Source organism: Pantherophis guttatus, chromosome 7 (genome assembly GCF_059756535.1).
Source record: "Pantherophis guttatus breed Tessera chromosome 7, ASM5975653v1, whole genome shotgun sequence".
NCBI classification, from domain to species: Eukaryota; Metazoa; Chordata; class Lepidosauria; order Squamata; family Colubridae; genus Pantherophis; species Pantherophis guttatus.
In genome coordinates this window covers 65,971,316-65,989,380 of record NC_142069.1, presented here as the reverse complement: position 1 = coordinate 65,989,380, position 18,065 = coordinate 65,971,316, and the positions used below count along the sequence as shown (strand labels likewise).

General features: G+C 39.9%; 1 protein-coding gene across 4 annotated transcripts in view; it reads right to left on the bottom strand.

The window, feature by feature from the left end:
• CAV1 (caveolin 1) overlaps nucleotides 1–14,131 on the bottom strand; it is a 38,015-nt gene extending 23,884 nt beyond the window's left edge. The window contains exons 1-2 of one of the 4 annotated variants that reach the window (XM_034431023.3): nucleotides 13,353–14,131; nucleotides 11,446–11,610 (exon numbers count right to left, since the gene is read on the bottom strand). In XM_034431023.3, coding sequence (XP_034286914.1) covers nucleotides 11,446–11,610; nucleotides 13,353–13,382 — 195 coding nt within the window. In that variant the 5' untranslated portion in view covers nucleotides 13,383–14,131. Of the gene's footprint in view, nucleotides 1–11,445; nucleotides 11,611–11,731; nucleotides 11,860–13,008; nucleotides 13,288–13,352 lie in introns of those variants that run through there. The other 3 variants (XM_087874183.1, XM_034431024.3, XM_034431025.3) reach the window with 3 other exon arrangements.
• Between the last annotated feature and the right edge of the window lie 3,934 nt (nucleotides 14,132–18,065).

Genomic DNA, 18,065 nt, shown 5'->3' with positions numbered 1-18,065 from the left:
AATCTCCAAACTAAGTATCTGGACTATGTCTAATCCTGATGAGAGTTAATACCAGACTGCTGAAAGAGTTGCTAAAGTGAATGACCTGAATAACAAAACTGCCCTTGTGCAACGGCTTAATGTTGCTGATCTTTGCTCAGTAATACCAAGCCATTCCACACATGCTTTTAATGGCTTGATTGCTTCTGATGAAAACAAATGTGTGAAGGGTCTAATAGCCAGATCCTGGTCTTCTCTGCAAGTTAATATGAACCAATTGGCAAGGCATTTATTTCCCAGTAAGATGCATAAGATTATAACTTTAGTTTAAAAAGCAACTAAGAAGAAACAAGTTATAGACAACCATGAGTAGGAGTTGGCAAAGGGCACACACATATACAAGGCCCTTTTCTCTCGGCCGCACCCTTTCAGAAGCAGCATAATTTAACTGGCTGTGCTCAAGCAGGCTGAAAACAATAATCCGTTAGTGCATCTGTGGCAATATTTACCGATTCAGAGAAAGGCCATGAGTGGGTGTAAAGAGAGACTGCACTTGGGGAAGAAACAAAAAAGCATTGGGGGAAAAGCTGGATTCATCCACCCTAACATATAGAATTATGTGCATAAACTTCACAACTGTTTTATACATGTGAGATGGCACATAGCTTCTAGATGCTGTGTAATGAGATTCTTCCAGCAACTAACTAACTAACTAATTAACTAACTAACTCCCCTCACTCTCTCTCTGCTGTGTACTCTTTACATATTTCATACTACAATTTTAATGCTGTTTTTTTTAAAAAAAAATTCCCATGTTACTCATTAGATCATGTCTGTTTTAGATTTTTTAAAAATTTTAAACAGCAGCTTTCAACTATTCATGCTGGCATTAGATGCTAAAAAGTTCAGACAAAAATAAACAAATATTCATTTTCTCCAATTCTAAAGCAGGTCTGTGGGTCTAGGGACTGTATATTATGATTGTGTAAAATATATAAAAAGTGAAGTGGCTATGCTGCTTTATAAGGCAAATGCACTGTCAGTAGACTTACTTATGGGGGAACTAACCATCATCTTATAATTGAGCAAGCTTTCAAATTCTCTTAAGAGTTTTGAACAGCAAAGGAAAACTTCTCAGCATGAGCTATTTGTACAGTGACTGATCAAATACCTGCTTCCAACCCTGTCAGCCAGATCATTCCAGGGTTTCCAAAAATTGCTTAAAATTAACAGCCTTTCCTACCCTCTATCTCAAATTTCTGATTATTTACAAGTAGCTGTCTTTGATCCTGGATTCCATTTGGGCTATACTGAGTTATTACAGCATAGTTGTGATAAGCCTCTCTTTTAAAGTAGTGTGTCTCAAAGCAACTGTAAAATGTGTGAACTTCAACTCCCAGAATTCTCCACCCAGCTGGGGAATTCTACAAGTTGAAGTCCACATTTCTTAAAGTTATATAACTTTTTCAAAGAGCATCTTTAAATGTGAACTAGATAACATTCATTGGTAATATGGAAAAGCAATAAAGGAGAGGGAATATTGGAAAAAATGTTTTAATTCATTGTCTTTTTATTTCTCCAAGCTGTTTTCTCCAATTATATTCATGCCTGTATAATTTGTTAAAGGTAACTGTCCATAAAAAGCAGGATTAAAAATGCCAATTTGCTTTGACATATTGCTAAATGCAAAATACTGTAGAAATAAATGGTTTCTTATTAAGATATAGCTTAGTGCATATATGGAAATTTAAGATTTAAGGGCTGCATGCAGCTCAAATTTCTCTTTACCATCTCAGAACCCACACTCCATTGCCAATTATCTATGCTAGGGTTTCTCAATCTGGTCACTGAAACTTTCCCAATTCGGGTTTATTGAGGTCTGTAAGAATCCAGATAATTGCTAGATGGCAACCAAGTGAAACAGAAAATTCTAACTCCACTATCACTGACTGGACTTTTATAGGTCAAATGTAGTAAATTAATACAATTCTAAGCCCAAGTCAGTGATTTTACCATAAACTAGCTCAGAGCATCTTCTGACTTGCTTTTAAGTTTCTTATTGCTGGTTTACCATAACAAAACTTCATATCCAATATCTGTTCTATTTATACAGAGGATGCAAATAATACAATTATAAAAACCTATTGTTTTTCACAGATTGCAAAAGATTTTTGGAAGCAATACTGATGTCATCTGAAGAATTGCTTACTTGTTTTATTTTGCGTGAATTATTCTTGTGTTATTCCATTGGAAGGTCAAGGAGCTTAGGCAGTGTCAGCAACTCAACATTGTCCATGCAAACTAGCAACATTTATCCAGCAACATGAAATTTAGTCCTTCTGAGACTTCCCTCTGCGTGGTTGTTACTTTCTGCCTTGTAAATATCTCTGTCCCCTTTGGTATGAAGTTTATGCACTTGGCACATGACACACTGACAGCCCCAAATAATGAACCAATACATAACATTATGAGGCACTTTGTGAAACAATACTGAGGCCCTGCAAGTAATTGCTTACAGGGCAGATTCCTTGGCCTTTGCTTAATCATCTGTCCGTGTTCGGCTGTGCTTTTGTGTAGATGTTGGCATTAGGGAAACACAATGCAAAAATCCTAAACAATGGCTACAATGCACAGAATAAAAATAAACCAAATAATTGGAATAAACCAGGGATCTCATACATGCAAAAAGGTGACTCTGAATAGTGTACATCTATTAGCAGTATTCAATGTATTCTTCATTACTCAATTTATTTCCCCTGTATGCATACAAGGAAACCTGGAAACAGGTTTCTACTCTAAGAAACTTACTTGCATGGAAAAAGACCTTGCACCCCCACCAGGCATCTTAGAGAAAACATTGGCTCACAAGCACTCAATTATTGACAGTAACCATCGGTCATTGGTAGGAGGCAGGTAGGTGTGGGACTGCTATTTTATAATTCTCACCATGCTGTATGGCTTTTTATATATATACATATACATACATACACACACACACACACATATATGTGTGTGTGTGTGTGTGTGTGTGTGTTTTTCCTCTAGCCAGGTTTTTCCTACATAACCAAGGTTTTTCTGCAGCCCTAGCTCAGTAGAATCACATCCACTCGATTCTGGGCTTTTTTCTTTTCTGGCAGCCAGCAAGTTCCAGCTGCCAGGTGAGAGGAACTTGCTGGCTGCCAGAAAAGAAAAAAGCCCAGAATCGAGTGGATGTGATTCTACTGAGCTAGGGCTGCAGAATATATATGTTTTCTGAGGTTTTCGCGGGTGTTTGTAGGTCTTTGGTTATTCGGGTTTTCTCCCGCGTAAAATTGGAGGTTTCTTGGCAACATTTTGACGAAGTCTCATTCGTCATCTTCAGGCTGGTGTCTTCGGCTTCGTGCTTCTAGGAGCAATGTGTGTGATCGCAGCTGTTTCTTCTTTTTAACTGCCAGTTCACACCCCACTGGCAGTTAAAAGGAAGAAACAGCTGTGATCACACACATTGCTCCTAGAAGCATGAAGCCGAAGACACCAGCCTGAAGATGACGAATGAGACTTCATCGAAACGTTGCCAAGAAACCTCCAATTTTACGCGGGAGAAAACCCGAATAACCAAAGACATATATATATATATATATATATATCTTCTCAAGTTTTCGCGGGTGTGTGTATGTAAAAAGTTAAAATCTCGGGTATTTTCCTGCGTCATTAAAAGTCTGTTAATTGAAATACTTAAAATCCTGGCTAAAATCCCAGTTTAAAATCCTCCAAAATCCCAACAAAACACTTTGTAAGGTCTTTTGAAACTCTGGCTAAAATCCTAACCAACACTTTAAAAGTTTTCTTTTTGGCAATGTTTCGACAAGCTCTCTAACTTGTCATCATTGGGCCCCTACTTTCAGTTTAGAAGCTGTGGGTACCCACACCTTATGAGCTATCACTTGCTGAAATGAGGCATCTACTGGTAGGAGAGCAGCGATAGCAAATAATATTACAAGCATGCTTATGTCATCTTGCAAAGGAGGAGGAGAGGGAGGGAGGGAGGGAGAGAGGCTACAAGCCAAGGGATTGTGAGTTCTAATCCTGTCTTAGCCATGAAATCCAGCTGCTGGACCTTGTGCCAGTCACACTCTCTTAGCCCAACTCACTTCACAGGACTGTTGGAAAAGGAGGAGAAAGGAGAATTAGATGTTTGCTGCCTTGAGTTGTTTATAAAAATAATAAAGACAGGACACAAATAAATAAATGTACTTGCATCATTTCTCATCATGACATTATAATGTGTGTGTCATTATATGAAACAACTTTGCAGCTTATAATGGACGCCTATGAAAGAAACATGAAGAATGAATTGACAGGAATACCTTCAAAAGCTGCCCCTATAACTGGGATGAAAACCCTAAAATGGCTGTGGTGAATCAAACATTCAAGGAAATCAAGAACATCACAAGAAAACACATAAGAGTCTACTCTGTGTCTTAAAGATCCATGTTTATTTAAAAGAAGTGTACTTGCATAAAAAAAGACACAGGTATATAGATAGAAACTTCTCACAAGAAAGGAATTGTTCCTTTCAAGTCAATGAGATATGTGACAATTGCTAGAACTTTATTTTTGAAAATTATGTATTGTATTATCACTTTGCTTAATTAACAATCCCATGCATGCTCATTTAAAACTGGAACACATTTCACAGAAACTTAATCCTAGAGTCCCTTGGGAGTTGGGCGGCATAGAAATGCGACAAAATAAATAAATAGATAGATAAATGGGTATATTTGCAGAAAATTATGCACATTCAGCTACTTAGCTATGGGCCACACCCAACTAACTTGTCTGGGCTTGAAAGCGAAGCAGGATTGTGCCTGGTCAGTTACAGCATGAGTTAAACTATTACAGGGTAAATGTTTAAAGATGGCATCTGCTGGTAGGATAGGAGACAACCAGAAAAAACCATAGCTATGGCTAAACTGAGAAACTGAAATACATTTGAAAAGAAAGCAAATTTGCCCTATTATTGTTCCAGACTTTGGTAGGAGAATTTTTTCTCTGTCCTTCACATAAGGACTGAAAGTATTTATTGCAGTGGTGAAATCCAAATTTTTTTACTACTGGTTCTGTGGGCATGGCTTGGTGGGCATGGTGTGGCTTGGTGGGCATGGCAGGGGAAGGATATTGCAAAATGTCCATTCCCACCCCACTCTGAGGCCAGCCAGAGGTGGTATTTGCCGGTTCTCCGAACTGCTCAAAATTTCCACTACCGGTTCTCCAGAACCTGTCAGAATCTGCTGGATTCCACCCCTGATTTATTGGTATTCTAAACAATTGCAGTTCAAATGTAACATTTACTTCAAGATCCCTATTAGACTGGGCAGAAAGTAAGTCTGCAACCACCTGTAGATCTTTGGTGATCTGTTCTAAATCAGCATGGATTTCTGCTCTTAAGCTGTTTAACAGTAAAAAAAATGGATCTTCCTAAAAGAAGCAACAAAAGAATACAAATCAACAAAGGAAAGCTGTAATCTTTTTTAAAAAATGTAATAAAGATATAACATCCAGTTCAGTTCAATGAATTCTAAAGAGATCCAAAATTTAATTTTACATAGGCATCTTTTGCACCAGATTCTGGCCAGAAGGACTTAAAATTTAGGAAAAGTCAAAGTACAACCTGCAAATGTTATGTCTAGCCATAATTCATCAATTGCTTGTGCAGAACCAGTTGCATTGCTCTCTCTCTCTCTCTCTCTCTCTCTCTCTCTCTCTCTCTCTCTCTCTCTCTCTCTCTCTCTCTGTGTGTGTGTGTGTGTGTGTGTGTGTGTGTATCAGCAAGATAGCAAACAGAGCATTTGGACTCAAGTTGTGCCCTTTTTGTTGCCTGTGCAAATGTGGCCAGCCTTCTATTTCTGTCTAACGTCTTGCTGGTTTTGAAGTTTCCCCTGCCCCGGATGCAATTGCATAGAATGGCAACTTTCAATTTGGATGCAAAACTTTACTACAAATTAGATCTGTCCCCTAGTCACTGCAGTCTGAGATAACCTTTATATAACATCACCCAGTTTATACTTGTAACTTGGTCTGTCTCTAAAGTATTCTTGGAAGTGATGAAAAGTTGCCTGCTGTTTTATCTGAATGAAAGAACAACAATTATCTTCAAAATAAAACGCTGCAAACCTCCATCCCCCAACATGATAGCTTTTTTAAAAAAGCAGCAGATGAATCTATACTTTTGAAATGCCTCACCAGTAGCATGTGGGAACATGGAGATGGGAGAGAAAAATCTTTTGTATTTAATGGGTCCATAATTTGAGCCTGTTTGTAACAATGTAGCATTCCCATTTTTCTTTAGGACACTGGATGTAACTGACATGTTTGATTTCTCTCTAGAGGAAAGTTCGCAAACATTTCCTCTAAAATATGCATTTTTGCCCTTATTTTTCTTTCTTGTGAGCTGCCTTTTATTCCCAGTATATCCATCTCTTTCTGTTTGGATATGTTGTTAGAGAGCAATGTAGATTCCATTCTGCCTTCTTTATATCACTAAGCCTTGTAAGATGTTTTTGCTTTGCGACCTTCAGCTGCTCTGAAGAACAAGCTAAGAAATATATTCTCTGAATTCCCCAAATGCTCCCCAAACACCCCAAGCCTATTTTCTCTTCCCAAATTAAAAGAAAGTTATGTTGCAGTATTAAACTACTTTCTCATGCATTGTTCTGCAAGAAATCTTAACTTTATGTACTGTGGGACAACATTGCCTATGCAAATCCAATTCAGTGTGTTGTTCCTCAAAAGAAATTCAGTATTTAGTAGTGCTTAGTTCTACCTAAAAGTATATTAGAGTCTCAAAATTAAGTCTATCTCTCAATTTGTATTTGCAATGGCTGAAATCAGAATATTTGACTTGTGGGAAAAATTCTGCTGGATGATTGTTGGGTTTAGAAGAGGTACCTACATAGTAGTGACTGATGGAAGGGTCTAGATTAGAAGGCCCTTTGGTCTAGCCTAACAATGATTCTTTAATGGAGAAAGTGAAAGTTTCCTATCCTTTTGGTAAAAATTAAGAACTAATGGAAACCCACAGGAGAAATGTGACAATGCTCACTTTAGTGCACCACTATAGAGTACAGATATACTAGACAGTGATGATTCCTCATTTGGCAATCAATTAAAAGAAAATCCTTGAGAGAATCTCGGGGAAGTGAGTTCTGGCATTAGAAAATATACAACAGGCAGAAACATCCAAATATACAATCTCTTAAGTAATATATGTTCCTAACCAGGTTCACTGAACCACTTGTGCTATAAACATCTGAATTAGCTTTGAGACAAAAGAAATGTTAATAAAGCAAGCAAGACACTGTGAGCAAAACATTGTAAGCAAAACACTGTGAATGATATAATTTCCTTTCAGGATATGAAGTAGCTTAAGAACTGCTTCAAGCCTATGAAATATGAGTATACTAGATTTTGAACCTCAGTTGAAAAAAATCTACTTTGAAAACTCTAGTCATATATCCCAAATATAAACCATCTGTTTATTCAATTGTAATGGATGCTCCATATACTGTATATACCCAGGCACCAGGAGTGTTTGCAGGGATGAGTCAAAGAAGTCAAGATGAAGGTCACAACTGTGCAATCAAAGCCCTGAGGTTTTGGTATATGTGTTGATGTGACATGCATGTCAAATGTGGTGGCGCTTCTGTCATGTAGTCATAACCACCATTTGATTATTTGACTTCCTCATAGATGTCAGTATCTATATACTCTTGTTCTATTACAAATTACCTATAATTTTATAAAGCTAACTAAAACTAAAAAGATATTGTTTCCTGATTGCTTATTTGTATCCTATGACTATCATTAAGTGTTGTATCTTTTCTTTTATGTACACTGAGAGCATATGCACCAAGACAAATTCCTTGTGTGTCCAATCACACGTGGCCAATAAAAAATTCAATTCAATTCAATTCAATTATTCTATTCTATTCTATTCTATTCTATTCTATTCTATTCTATACATAAATAATCAGAATCAACTTGAGTCCCCTTCAATTTCATAAAAGTCCTTCATAGAAACTTGGAAATTTAAATTCCAGAAGCACAAATTCAGTTGCTTGTTGGCTAAAAAACATTTTATTTTATTTATTTGTCAAATTTACATAGCTGCCCATTTCACAAAAAAAGTGACTCTGGGCAGTATTCAACAAAGCTTTCTCGTGTTTATCAACCTTCCTCAGAAATACTAGAAAAATCTTGCCCACTCCAATATTCTAACAATAGTGTTAAACTCAGTTTTTTTCCTCTTACAAAACTTCCACTAGGCAACACTGGTGTGTAGCATGGATTTCTCTCTCTTATAAGTTTCAGGCCTGATAGTGCTGTACAACCTTAACTGAGACTTCCAAGTTCTTCCCAAATTTGCCACCAAATGGCAATTTCTCATAGGAAAAAGATTAAAATGGTACAATACACTAAGAGGAATCACTTTAACTGTATTTAATTAGTTTCAATGTGTTTTAATTAATTACATTAAATAGAAACCAAACCATTTTTATTCTAGCTTTCCTCACTTTTGGTCTGTTCTTCAGCATACAGTCTCTGGCATTCCACCGAAAAGCCAAGTGCAACTTTCAGTTACTACATGTCTCGGTTTTAAGTCAAGTATACTTCAGAAGGACAGGGTCCCAAGATTTCAATTATATTCCCTTCTCCCTCAATAGACATATCTCCAAATGCAAATACCCAGGATTCTCTTTGATAATCCCCTCCCCCCAAGTAATTTCCCTTGGCCATTCCATTTGTTGGAATGGATCAAGTCTGACTAACAAGGCAACAAGAGATTCAAAAGAGTCCATCTATTTCATAATTACTTGTAATTTTTCTTTTTTGGGGGGAGACATTTTTAACAGGCAAAAGGTGTCAGTACTGATGGGAGATGAAACTGGAAATGGTTCTTTTGCAAAACCTCTTGCATGAAATCCAGGTCAACATAATGGAAGCAGTGCAGGCCAGATGGGACTTACAGCACAAATTGACAGTATGGAATCCAGCCAGACCCTTTCCAGCCTTCTCTACTGCATGGTCCCAGGGCTGACCTGGACATTATTGTAGGCCTATAGTACATTGGCTGCTTCAGGTATCAGAGGGGGAAAAGTGAGGAAGAAGGGCAGATTGGACCTTATCCTTATTGTCCTTATTTTCTATCTTCCCCCACCCCTACCATATTGGTTGCTTCCTCCACAGACCATGCAGCTATTACAATGACACCATTCCTCTGACTTACTCTACTGAGTGCAAATGTTTACCGCTGCCATTTTTAATGGGCATTAGTATTGAACACAGGTGTCAAACTTGCGGCATCATATTGCCATCACGTGACATTTTGCGATGTTTTTCCCATTGGAGCTATGGTGGGCGTGGCCTGCGTGTGACACATCTGGCCTGCAGGCTGCCAGTTTGACACTCCTTTAGAACCACGTTTTGGGAAACCCTGCTTTTCTCATTGTTTTTACTCTCTCTCCATTATTTTAGTTATTTTTTTTCAGTGACAGAAATCTGGACCATCCTTTAATGATTTAGAGCATGGGCTTGCAATTTTTTTTCAAACTGCATAACCTCTTAATCATCAACAAACTTAATGAAATCTCTGAGCACAAAATGGAGGCCATGGCATTTTTTTTTTGTGGGAATACAAGTCCCACTTTATGCTTAAAGAAAATTTAATATGGTTGTTGCTAACTGCATTTGAGTGAAGTTTTTTAAAAAAACCTTTTGAAAAACTCTGAATCGAAGTCTAGTACTGTGCATCCAGAATTGGTGAGATTTATTCTAAAGCCAATCTGCATGCAATTACATTCTAAATTTACTTGTACTGGGCAATAGTTCAGAACAAAATGTCACCACTGTTACATTTATGGCTTTCAATGTGAGGCCATATGCAATCCCCCAAAACTTATATGAAACTTCTAGACCATCTCCAGAAGTTGCCACCAGATGGAAAGGGTGAAGAAGTGAAAGGTGTCCTGAGAATTAACTTAATTCAAATTTTGTTTTTGACTTGGCAGGCCCTGTCTACTTTATGTGTGGCCTCCAGTACCCATCTCAAAGTATGTCTTTCAGTTTTGCAATTGTTCTTTTTAACTCCTATATTTTACCTTGTTTTTAACTTTGTTTTTGACTGTGGCTTTTGTATGATTTTATTGTTTTATTTGTAAAGCACTCATTCATGCAAGTATGATGGACAGTACAGAAATTTCATAAATAAATAAAAGTCTACATACACTTCCCAACATCCATGCTTTCCCTCCTTTAATAAACATCATTTTAGAACTGACATTTCCTTCTGTGACACAGAAAAGGGGGAATAAGTTTCTAAAGCGGCACTTCATATTAGCAGTTGTTGAAAATACCTATCTATTTGAAAAACAATTAGCCCAATTTCATCATTTTAGAATTAAATAATCCAAAAGAGATTAAACATTGCAGACCTACTCTTTTGTTTAGCTTACCAAGTAATGATTTGTGGTTCTCCCCTCCTCCTCCCTTTTGTAACTCTTCCAATCTTCTGAAGGCAGGTTCTTGTGAACAGTGTTATGTTTAATGAGAAAATATTCAAATGCATGTTTCCTCTTAATCACACAACCTCCCAAACTTATTCTAGGTAGCAACTTGTTTTCTCTTCTATGATCAGAAGTTGCAAAATAATGCAATGGTTATTCAACAGTGAGAAGTGAGTGTAGAATTAAAATTACCCAGTATTAAAAAAAAAAAAATCCAGAATCACATGGCATCTTAAACATAAACACATGTAGAAAATCAAAAACTTTATGGAGGATGGCCAACCCCCCCTCCAAAACTCCAAAGCCAAAACACTTTTCTACAAGATCTACTGTTCTTCTATTTTATGTATCTTGTGATAGTTTACTTTTTCACAGTTTTAGCACTCTTGTCACAAGCAGGGTTTCATTTTACAGGTGATCAACAAGTTATTCAAATATTATCTTGTTGGGAAACAGAGACCCACATTCAGCTGCATGCAGCTTTGCCGGATGGTTATTTACAGAACAAGTCACATTTGTAAAAGGTAATAATATATTCAAAAAATCCATTACGAAGGTAAACATTAAAAAGCTTCATGCGTGCAGTAGAGTGCTTTTCTCGTTCTAAACATGTTAACTGACCATTTGATAACCATTCGGCCACCAAAATTGCTTAACCGAGATAAAGGTGTATATCCTTCATCTCTCAGCTAGTTCGTGTATCAGATTTTACCCACCGTCCTTAAAAAAGTGAGTACTGAGCGACATTATGCAAACGTCTAGCACTGTAGAAGCTTAAGAACACTGCCCGAATTTAAGAAAGAAACTGTCATGAGTTTCCCTGGGGGAAATTCCTGCGCACCTTCCGTGGATTTTCTTACTCCCTCAATCCATTCCGATACCGGGGGGGGAGCGGGGGGCATAGAAACGGATCTCCGACTCCTACCTTCACCACTTCGTCGTTGAGATGTTTGGGGTCCCGGTTAACTAAGTCGATTTCTTTGGTGTGGACGTCCTGGAATTCCTTCTCGCTAAGTTCGTCAGCCATGACCTTGTTGTTGGGCTTGTAGATGTTGCCTTGCTCCCGGATAGGCCCCGTATAGAGAAAATCCTAGAGAGGGAAGCGGAGATGGGTGGGAAAACGATCAGTCCGCCGCACTGCCCGAACTGAGCGTCCCTAGGAAAAGAAAGGGAGGGAGGGGTGGGAAAAAGATTCCCGCGACGATTCAGACCTGCTGGCTGAATCGGGGAGCAGATCAAGCCAGGAGGAACTTCATCCGGCCACTGTTCCTCAAGGCTCGGCTTTTTAAAAAGTACCTCCAACACACCCCTCTGGGAACCGGCCTGAGTTGCAATTCCACCTCGCGCCGCCAGGTGGCCTCTATAGGCAGAAATAGGGCGAGGCGAGCTCCGCGGAGCAGGGAGCGGCTACCTCGCCCTTGAATTCCGGCGCTTCCAGCTCCGGGCGCCGAAATCGCCGATAAATGTCATCGCTGCCAGAATTACCCACCCTCCGCGGGAGAAAACCAGACAAAACTTCACAGATCCTTTGGTTAGACGGAGGTTCTTGACTTCAGTGCCCACGATAATTTGCGCATTGCATGAGCTCCCCTTTAATAGAGTTGCTCTCCACGGGTGCATCGCCTAAAGTCTCCTTTTATTTCGTTCTAGGATCTGCTACAAAAGTGGCTCCTTGGACTATCCAGGCAGGATCTGATGTTGGCATAAAAGCTCTTCGCCCGCCTTAGTTGAGCATCCCAAGGAATTGGGGTAGGTGGGAAAGAGGCCACGCAGCGATCATTAAAATTGCAACAGTTTTGGCCCTCAGGGACGTTTGGGACGAAGAGGGCGATAGCTAACTATTCATTACTATTAAATCGCGGAACGATGAAGGAGACTTCAAAAGATTTAATTTGAAGTAAAGTGACAATGAAAAGTAAAGTTTCAAGCCTTCTCCAACTTGGAGCATGTCAAAAATCTTGGCACTCTAATACCCAGCCCGCAGCCAGCGTGGTCATTGCATCTAGACTGGACCGCGTCGGAAAGGCTGCCTGGGGTGATGGTGCCCGGGAAAAAGGAAACCAGCTTTGTAACCTTGCTGAGTTTGGGGGAGATGCTCCTAAAATGAACGGGAAATCGGCTTTTCCGATGCCCGGTCGGTTTTACTTCAAAGGATTAAAAAAAACAAGTCCCGAAACCTCAGTAGTCAGCCATGAAAACTCTCGGGCGGAGGCCCAACCCGAGGCATTCTGCTAAGGCAATCCCAACCTCGCTTCCCTCTTCTGGATGGGTGCAACAGATCTGCTCCTCCTAAGAGCGAAAGATCCATCTACGAACGTGTGGCCGCTGGACTTGGGACAGCGTTCTCCAGAAATCCTCTCTCCCGCCTTGATTAATAACCACAACGCGGGCTGCGTGTGTGTGTGTGTGTGTGTGTGTGTGTGCCTGGGGTCCTGCACCCGAGAGATTTTGCAGAGGGCAAAGCCTCCCCCACCCGCCCCACACTTACGCGCCGAGAGTCGTTTGCCTGCTGGCCTCAGGGTGGAGATGCCCGAACTGGTGCGGTCTTTCGACTGCTGCGGGGCGAAAGAAACTGAGCAACCCAGCTCGGGGCGGGGGGGGAGGGGGAAGGAAAGAGAAGTGCCCTGCCAAGGAGATCGAGTTACCGGCCACCACCGAGAGAATACCCTCCCCTTGCCCGGAAAAGTCCGGATTTCCTCCCCTCTCGGGAAGGGGCTCCGAGGTGGAGAGAACGAGATAAGAGGCTAGCCAAGAGGGTTCGCGAGACGGCTGGAGCAGGTACCGGCTGCCAGGAATGTCAAGCAGTTTTTAAAAATGCAAAGCAGCTCCTACCTCTGAATCTACGTATTTGCTCCCAGACATGCTGTCTTGGGCTGGCTTGAGGCGCTGCAGAAATCTTTCTGATGGATAAATGGCAGGATCCGAAGGACGGGACCTGAGGCTGGCAGAACACAGGATTTCCCCCCTCCCCCCCGCACCCGCACGCACACACAGAGACGGCTGCCGAGTGGGAGGTATCTCCAAGTGGCCGGGTTGGCCGCCCGCCAGAGTTTCCTTCTGCTGCTATCTCTGGGGCAGAGTTGATAGGTCTTGAGGCACATCCCTAAGGAGGCAGGGACGCGAGGGGCGGGGGAATGCCACCCACTACAGGACACCCTAACCACGTCCACCACCGGCCTCTTTATTCCCCAGTTGAAAGCCGGAGGCGATGCCTGTTTTTAGGCCAGCAACCCTGAAAGGCCCCGGGTCCATGCGTTGGCACTACCTCTTGAGCGGTCTTGTTGCTCCAGCTAAAGAGAAAACAAAAAACCGAACACCGGTTGCAATTGCTCGTCGCTGGGATTGCGGTCTTTCTTTAACAGTTAAATCAATATAAAAAAAGAGAGGCTTCTACTGTTCTGCCTCTTTCCTACTGTCAAAGCTGTGATGCAAAAGTCACGGGGCTGCCTTGGGGTTCTGCCTCAAGACGAGGAATCATGCGGAACGATTGAAAGAGTTGGCCATCGAGCCGGATCAAAACTGATGGTCATTACGAAGCTTCTGCATGAAAAACCTTCCAAGCTTTGGAAACTTGGGCTTCCCTCTGTGCTAAGTGAGGACCTTTTGTTCCCGGCTGCTACATTTCAAAATGTTTTTATTTGCTTGGTTCTCTCTCCCTCCCCATCCCCCCCAAAACTGTGTCATAATTAGTACAGTATGCATATAATTATATTAAAGAGCTGGTTTGTTCTTCATGGTGTTTCATAAAACATAACCTATTCATGGTACCATAAATAGAAATAGCAAATGTGTTGCCTACAAAGGTATTGCCACCTGGATTGCATTGGCATTGGAAATGATGATTTAAAGGGCATATGGGGTTGGCTGGTAATGCACAGGTATTTTAAAGGGCATTAATGGCAGAGAAAAAAGAAAGAGAGGCTCCAAATTGTTTTGCTCATATTGAAAGCATGGAATCCAGGGTGTGGTTGCTGGCAGCAAAATAAAAAGTGTAAGAAGGAGCTTCAAGAAAGTAAAGTAGGCAGAGAGTCAAAATAAATAGAGACTTAGAATGGGACAGTTGGGGCACTGGATCCAATCCTCCAGCCAAATCCTGGAAATTTAATCAAATATCTGGTTGTCCAGCATATAGATTGGACAATGATTTGATCTTGCTTAGGATAAACAAGCTGCTCAGGATTCAGTCATTCTACTGGCTGTAATGAGAGCTGCTTTGGTACAGGTCTTAAAAGCATTGGGGTAAAAATGGGAGACTGTGAATTCTAGTCCTGCATGGAGAAGCCAGCTGGGTGATTTGGGAGTCAGTCCCTTCTCTTTCAATTCCAGGAAAAAGGCAATGCCTGAAAATGTTGCCAAGAAAACTACATGGATACACTTATAGTCACCAGGAGTCAAAATTGAACAGAAATCATACAAAACAACACACATGCACCATTGATTTGAATGGTCTGCTGATAATAAGACTAACATTAGATCTCACTAATTATTTTGTATCTCTATTTCATTCGTTCAATGTGTTCCAGTAGTCTCATTCTTTAGAAGACCACCCCTTTCCTTTGTTCCAGTGTTGGTATTTCAGATTCACTGCTCCCTTTTCTTTGTGTCAAGATTGAATCCAGTGAGTGGATACAGAAGGATTGTGAATTTCAACAGTATTTCAACAGTAGCCAACCTCAATTGAACCCAGCCCTGCTATGCTCATCCTTCCCACCCACCCCCAAAGGATAAGGCTGCATAAATCATGGGAGCAGGGAGTAAAACTGTGTTTGCAAAGCCTTTCTGGTAATCTTTAAATAACTTCTAAAGGCAGGTTCATACTTGAAGAGTTTTAGCCCAAAAAGTTATCAGAATTGTCCAGAGGACAGCGCCCTTATAACTTGATCTCTTCTAGACTCCTAAGCAGGAGAATTTTGCCACATCTCAGATGCAAATATTCAGTAATAAATACTGAAAAATTATTTATCATAAACATTTCAAGTCCTTTCCCATGGGCAAGGATACCTTAAAAAGACCTACATATAATCCATGAACAGCAAAGTTTGTTAAAAGAGCTGTATGAAATAGTTTACCATAGTTAAAAACCAAGAGCTAGGAGGATGAAATGGCCAAGATTTGGCTCCAGAAAGTTGCTGCCAGATAAGCTCTTTATGAAAATAATATTTAAATGTCTTTTTTCCTCCTTAAAAGCTACCTGATCCTTAGTTTACAGGGAGCATCTGAAGCAGTGCTTTCCCTGAAGAGCTTGATGGGTCACTGGCAAAATGTGATGGCAGGCAAACCTTCATTCATCCTAATCTCAAATCATTGAATTTCTGTCTGTCCTTCCTTCCTTCCTTCCTTCCTTCCTTCCTTCCTTCCTTCCTTCCTTCCTTATTTGCTATTTGCATTAGGCATAAAAATGCTGTCTGTTTCTTTAGTAAACATTAATATTTGTCAGAACTTTAAAATCCTATGTAACTGTTTTTTGTTTGGTGTGTTTTTATTTTGTAATAACCATGCAAGATTGCAAGACACAGTTCATGGAATGTTCCATGCTGGCACAGTTTATATTTGGTCAGATGAATTCCAGAACATGCTAGGAGGAATTGTGATGTCTGGCAAAGAGGTCATATATAGCTACTTAAAGTCAGTTGTGAAATATGGATATAAAAGAAATATAGATATTTGAAACAATTTGTGATAAATGAAATGCATCACTAAGACCTAGAAAAGCAGTTGCAGTTATAGTTGAATTAACCAACATTTTTATATCTAGGAAGTAGAGCAAATTCCCTTCTGAAATAAATGATACCTTTCAGCTTCCTTATTTATGGACAGAGCGGGCACCATGATATGAATTTAGCTTCCATGTATTCCATGTTCAACACAATGCTCACTGGAGCAAATTTCAATTTATGTCCAAATACAATAGCTGGAATGCCTGTAAAGCCACCTTTATGAAAATGCCTCCATTCTTTTCTAGCAATTATATACTGAAAGAAAAATAATAGCTATATAACACGTCCTTGAAAAGAGAATAAAATATGACTAAGAATATGGACTGTCCTTTCTTCAATAAACTGTGTGTCAGCTTCTTTGGATCCAGCAAAGTCAAACAATTGCTACAATATAGTAAGTCCATCTCTGGAGCCCCTTTGCTATATGTTGCACAGAGTTGTGAGATGCAGTTGACAGAATGGTTTTGTCTACTAGATAACACAATAGAGTCATGAGGTGCCATATTTGTTTGTTTGTTTACCACATTTCTACATCACCATTCACTTAGAAGATAGTCCGGTAACAGTGATGTGGGCCTAGGAATCTTGTAGAGATGGTGTGGCAAGCATTTTTGATCAGGATTTTAATAGAAGTCCTAATAGCATTGACTACTAGATGGAGCTGCAACATGTAATAGATTCTAGATTATCCGATCTGGGCTTTGGAGATAGCAGAATTAGCACTGGTTATGTTGGATGGGAGAGCACCAAGAAATATCAGGAGAATAAGGTAGACTGGAGCTGAAAGAATTTCCTAGTAAAAGACTGTAACAAATCACTTACAGGTTCCTCCCTCCAAACTTTTCTCTTCTCTGATGAATACCATTCTTTCAGCAGACAGGTATGGCTAATAAAATAATACTAAATTAGAACAGAGAATGAAGGGGTTCAAATAAGAAAAAAGCTCTATGAAGGGAATGGTGGCAAGGATGCAGTCGCCCTTCCTTTCCATTCTGTCTGGTGAAAGGTTATCCAGTTATTCAATTTGGAACAAATAAATAAATAAACACAGAAATAAACTTCACTTTCACTTGATATTGTTAAAGTGTACCTTACTGAGAATCAGAAACTCTGTCAAGTCAACGGCTTGCATAGAAGATTTGGAAGGAAGCTACAATATCAGATTCCGTGTGTGGCATGTTGGCAAGTGCATCAGTAGACGGTGGACAGGAAGGGGACAGCAACATTGGCTAAGTGAAAGTATCCTCCTGCTTCAGCTAAATGATACCCAGCCTGTGCAGCCTGTCAGCATTGTTGTAAGAGCAAATTTACACTGATATATTTTGTACTCCTCATGGCCTGGAGACAACATGTTATACCAGATGCCCATATTTCTCCTGATCTCTTTACATCGCCACCATGCTGTAGGAAAGTCTTACTCTCAGTGAAGTTTTAGGGCCCCAAAGGATTGAAGAATGTATAACTCGCCAGATATAGCTAAACTTCATCTCCTACAATTCCTTACTGTAGTTTTTGCTAGCTGAGGTTGTAGAATTGTAGTTCAGCAACATTCAGAGGGCCATAAGTAGAAATGATACCAACATTTGATTTTTTAAAAAATTCAGTTTGACTTTCCTTAAAGGGGTGATGTCTCATTTTATATCATTCTATGACAGTGATTAGTTTGACAGAAAGAGATGATTCTGAAGACATGCCATTATTTCCTAAATTATCCCAGAAACCAAAGAAGGTGATACACATTATTCAAACACATAGAGAGGATGCATAGGATATAAATGTCCTGTGTTAAAAATTTAACTTCACTTGGTGTCTGCTTTGTCGAATATAT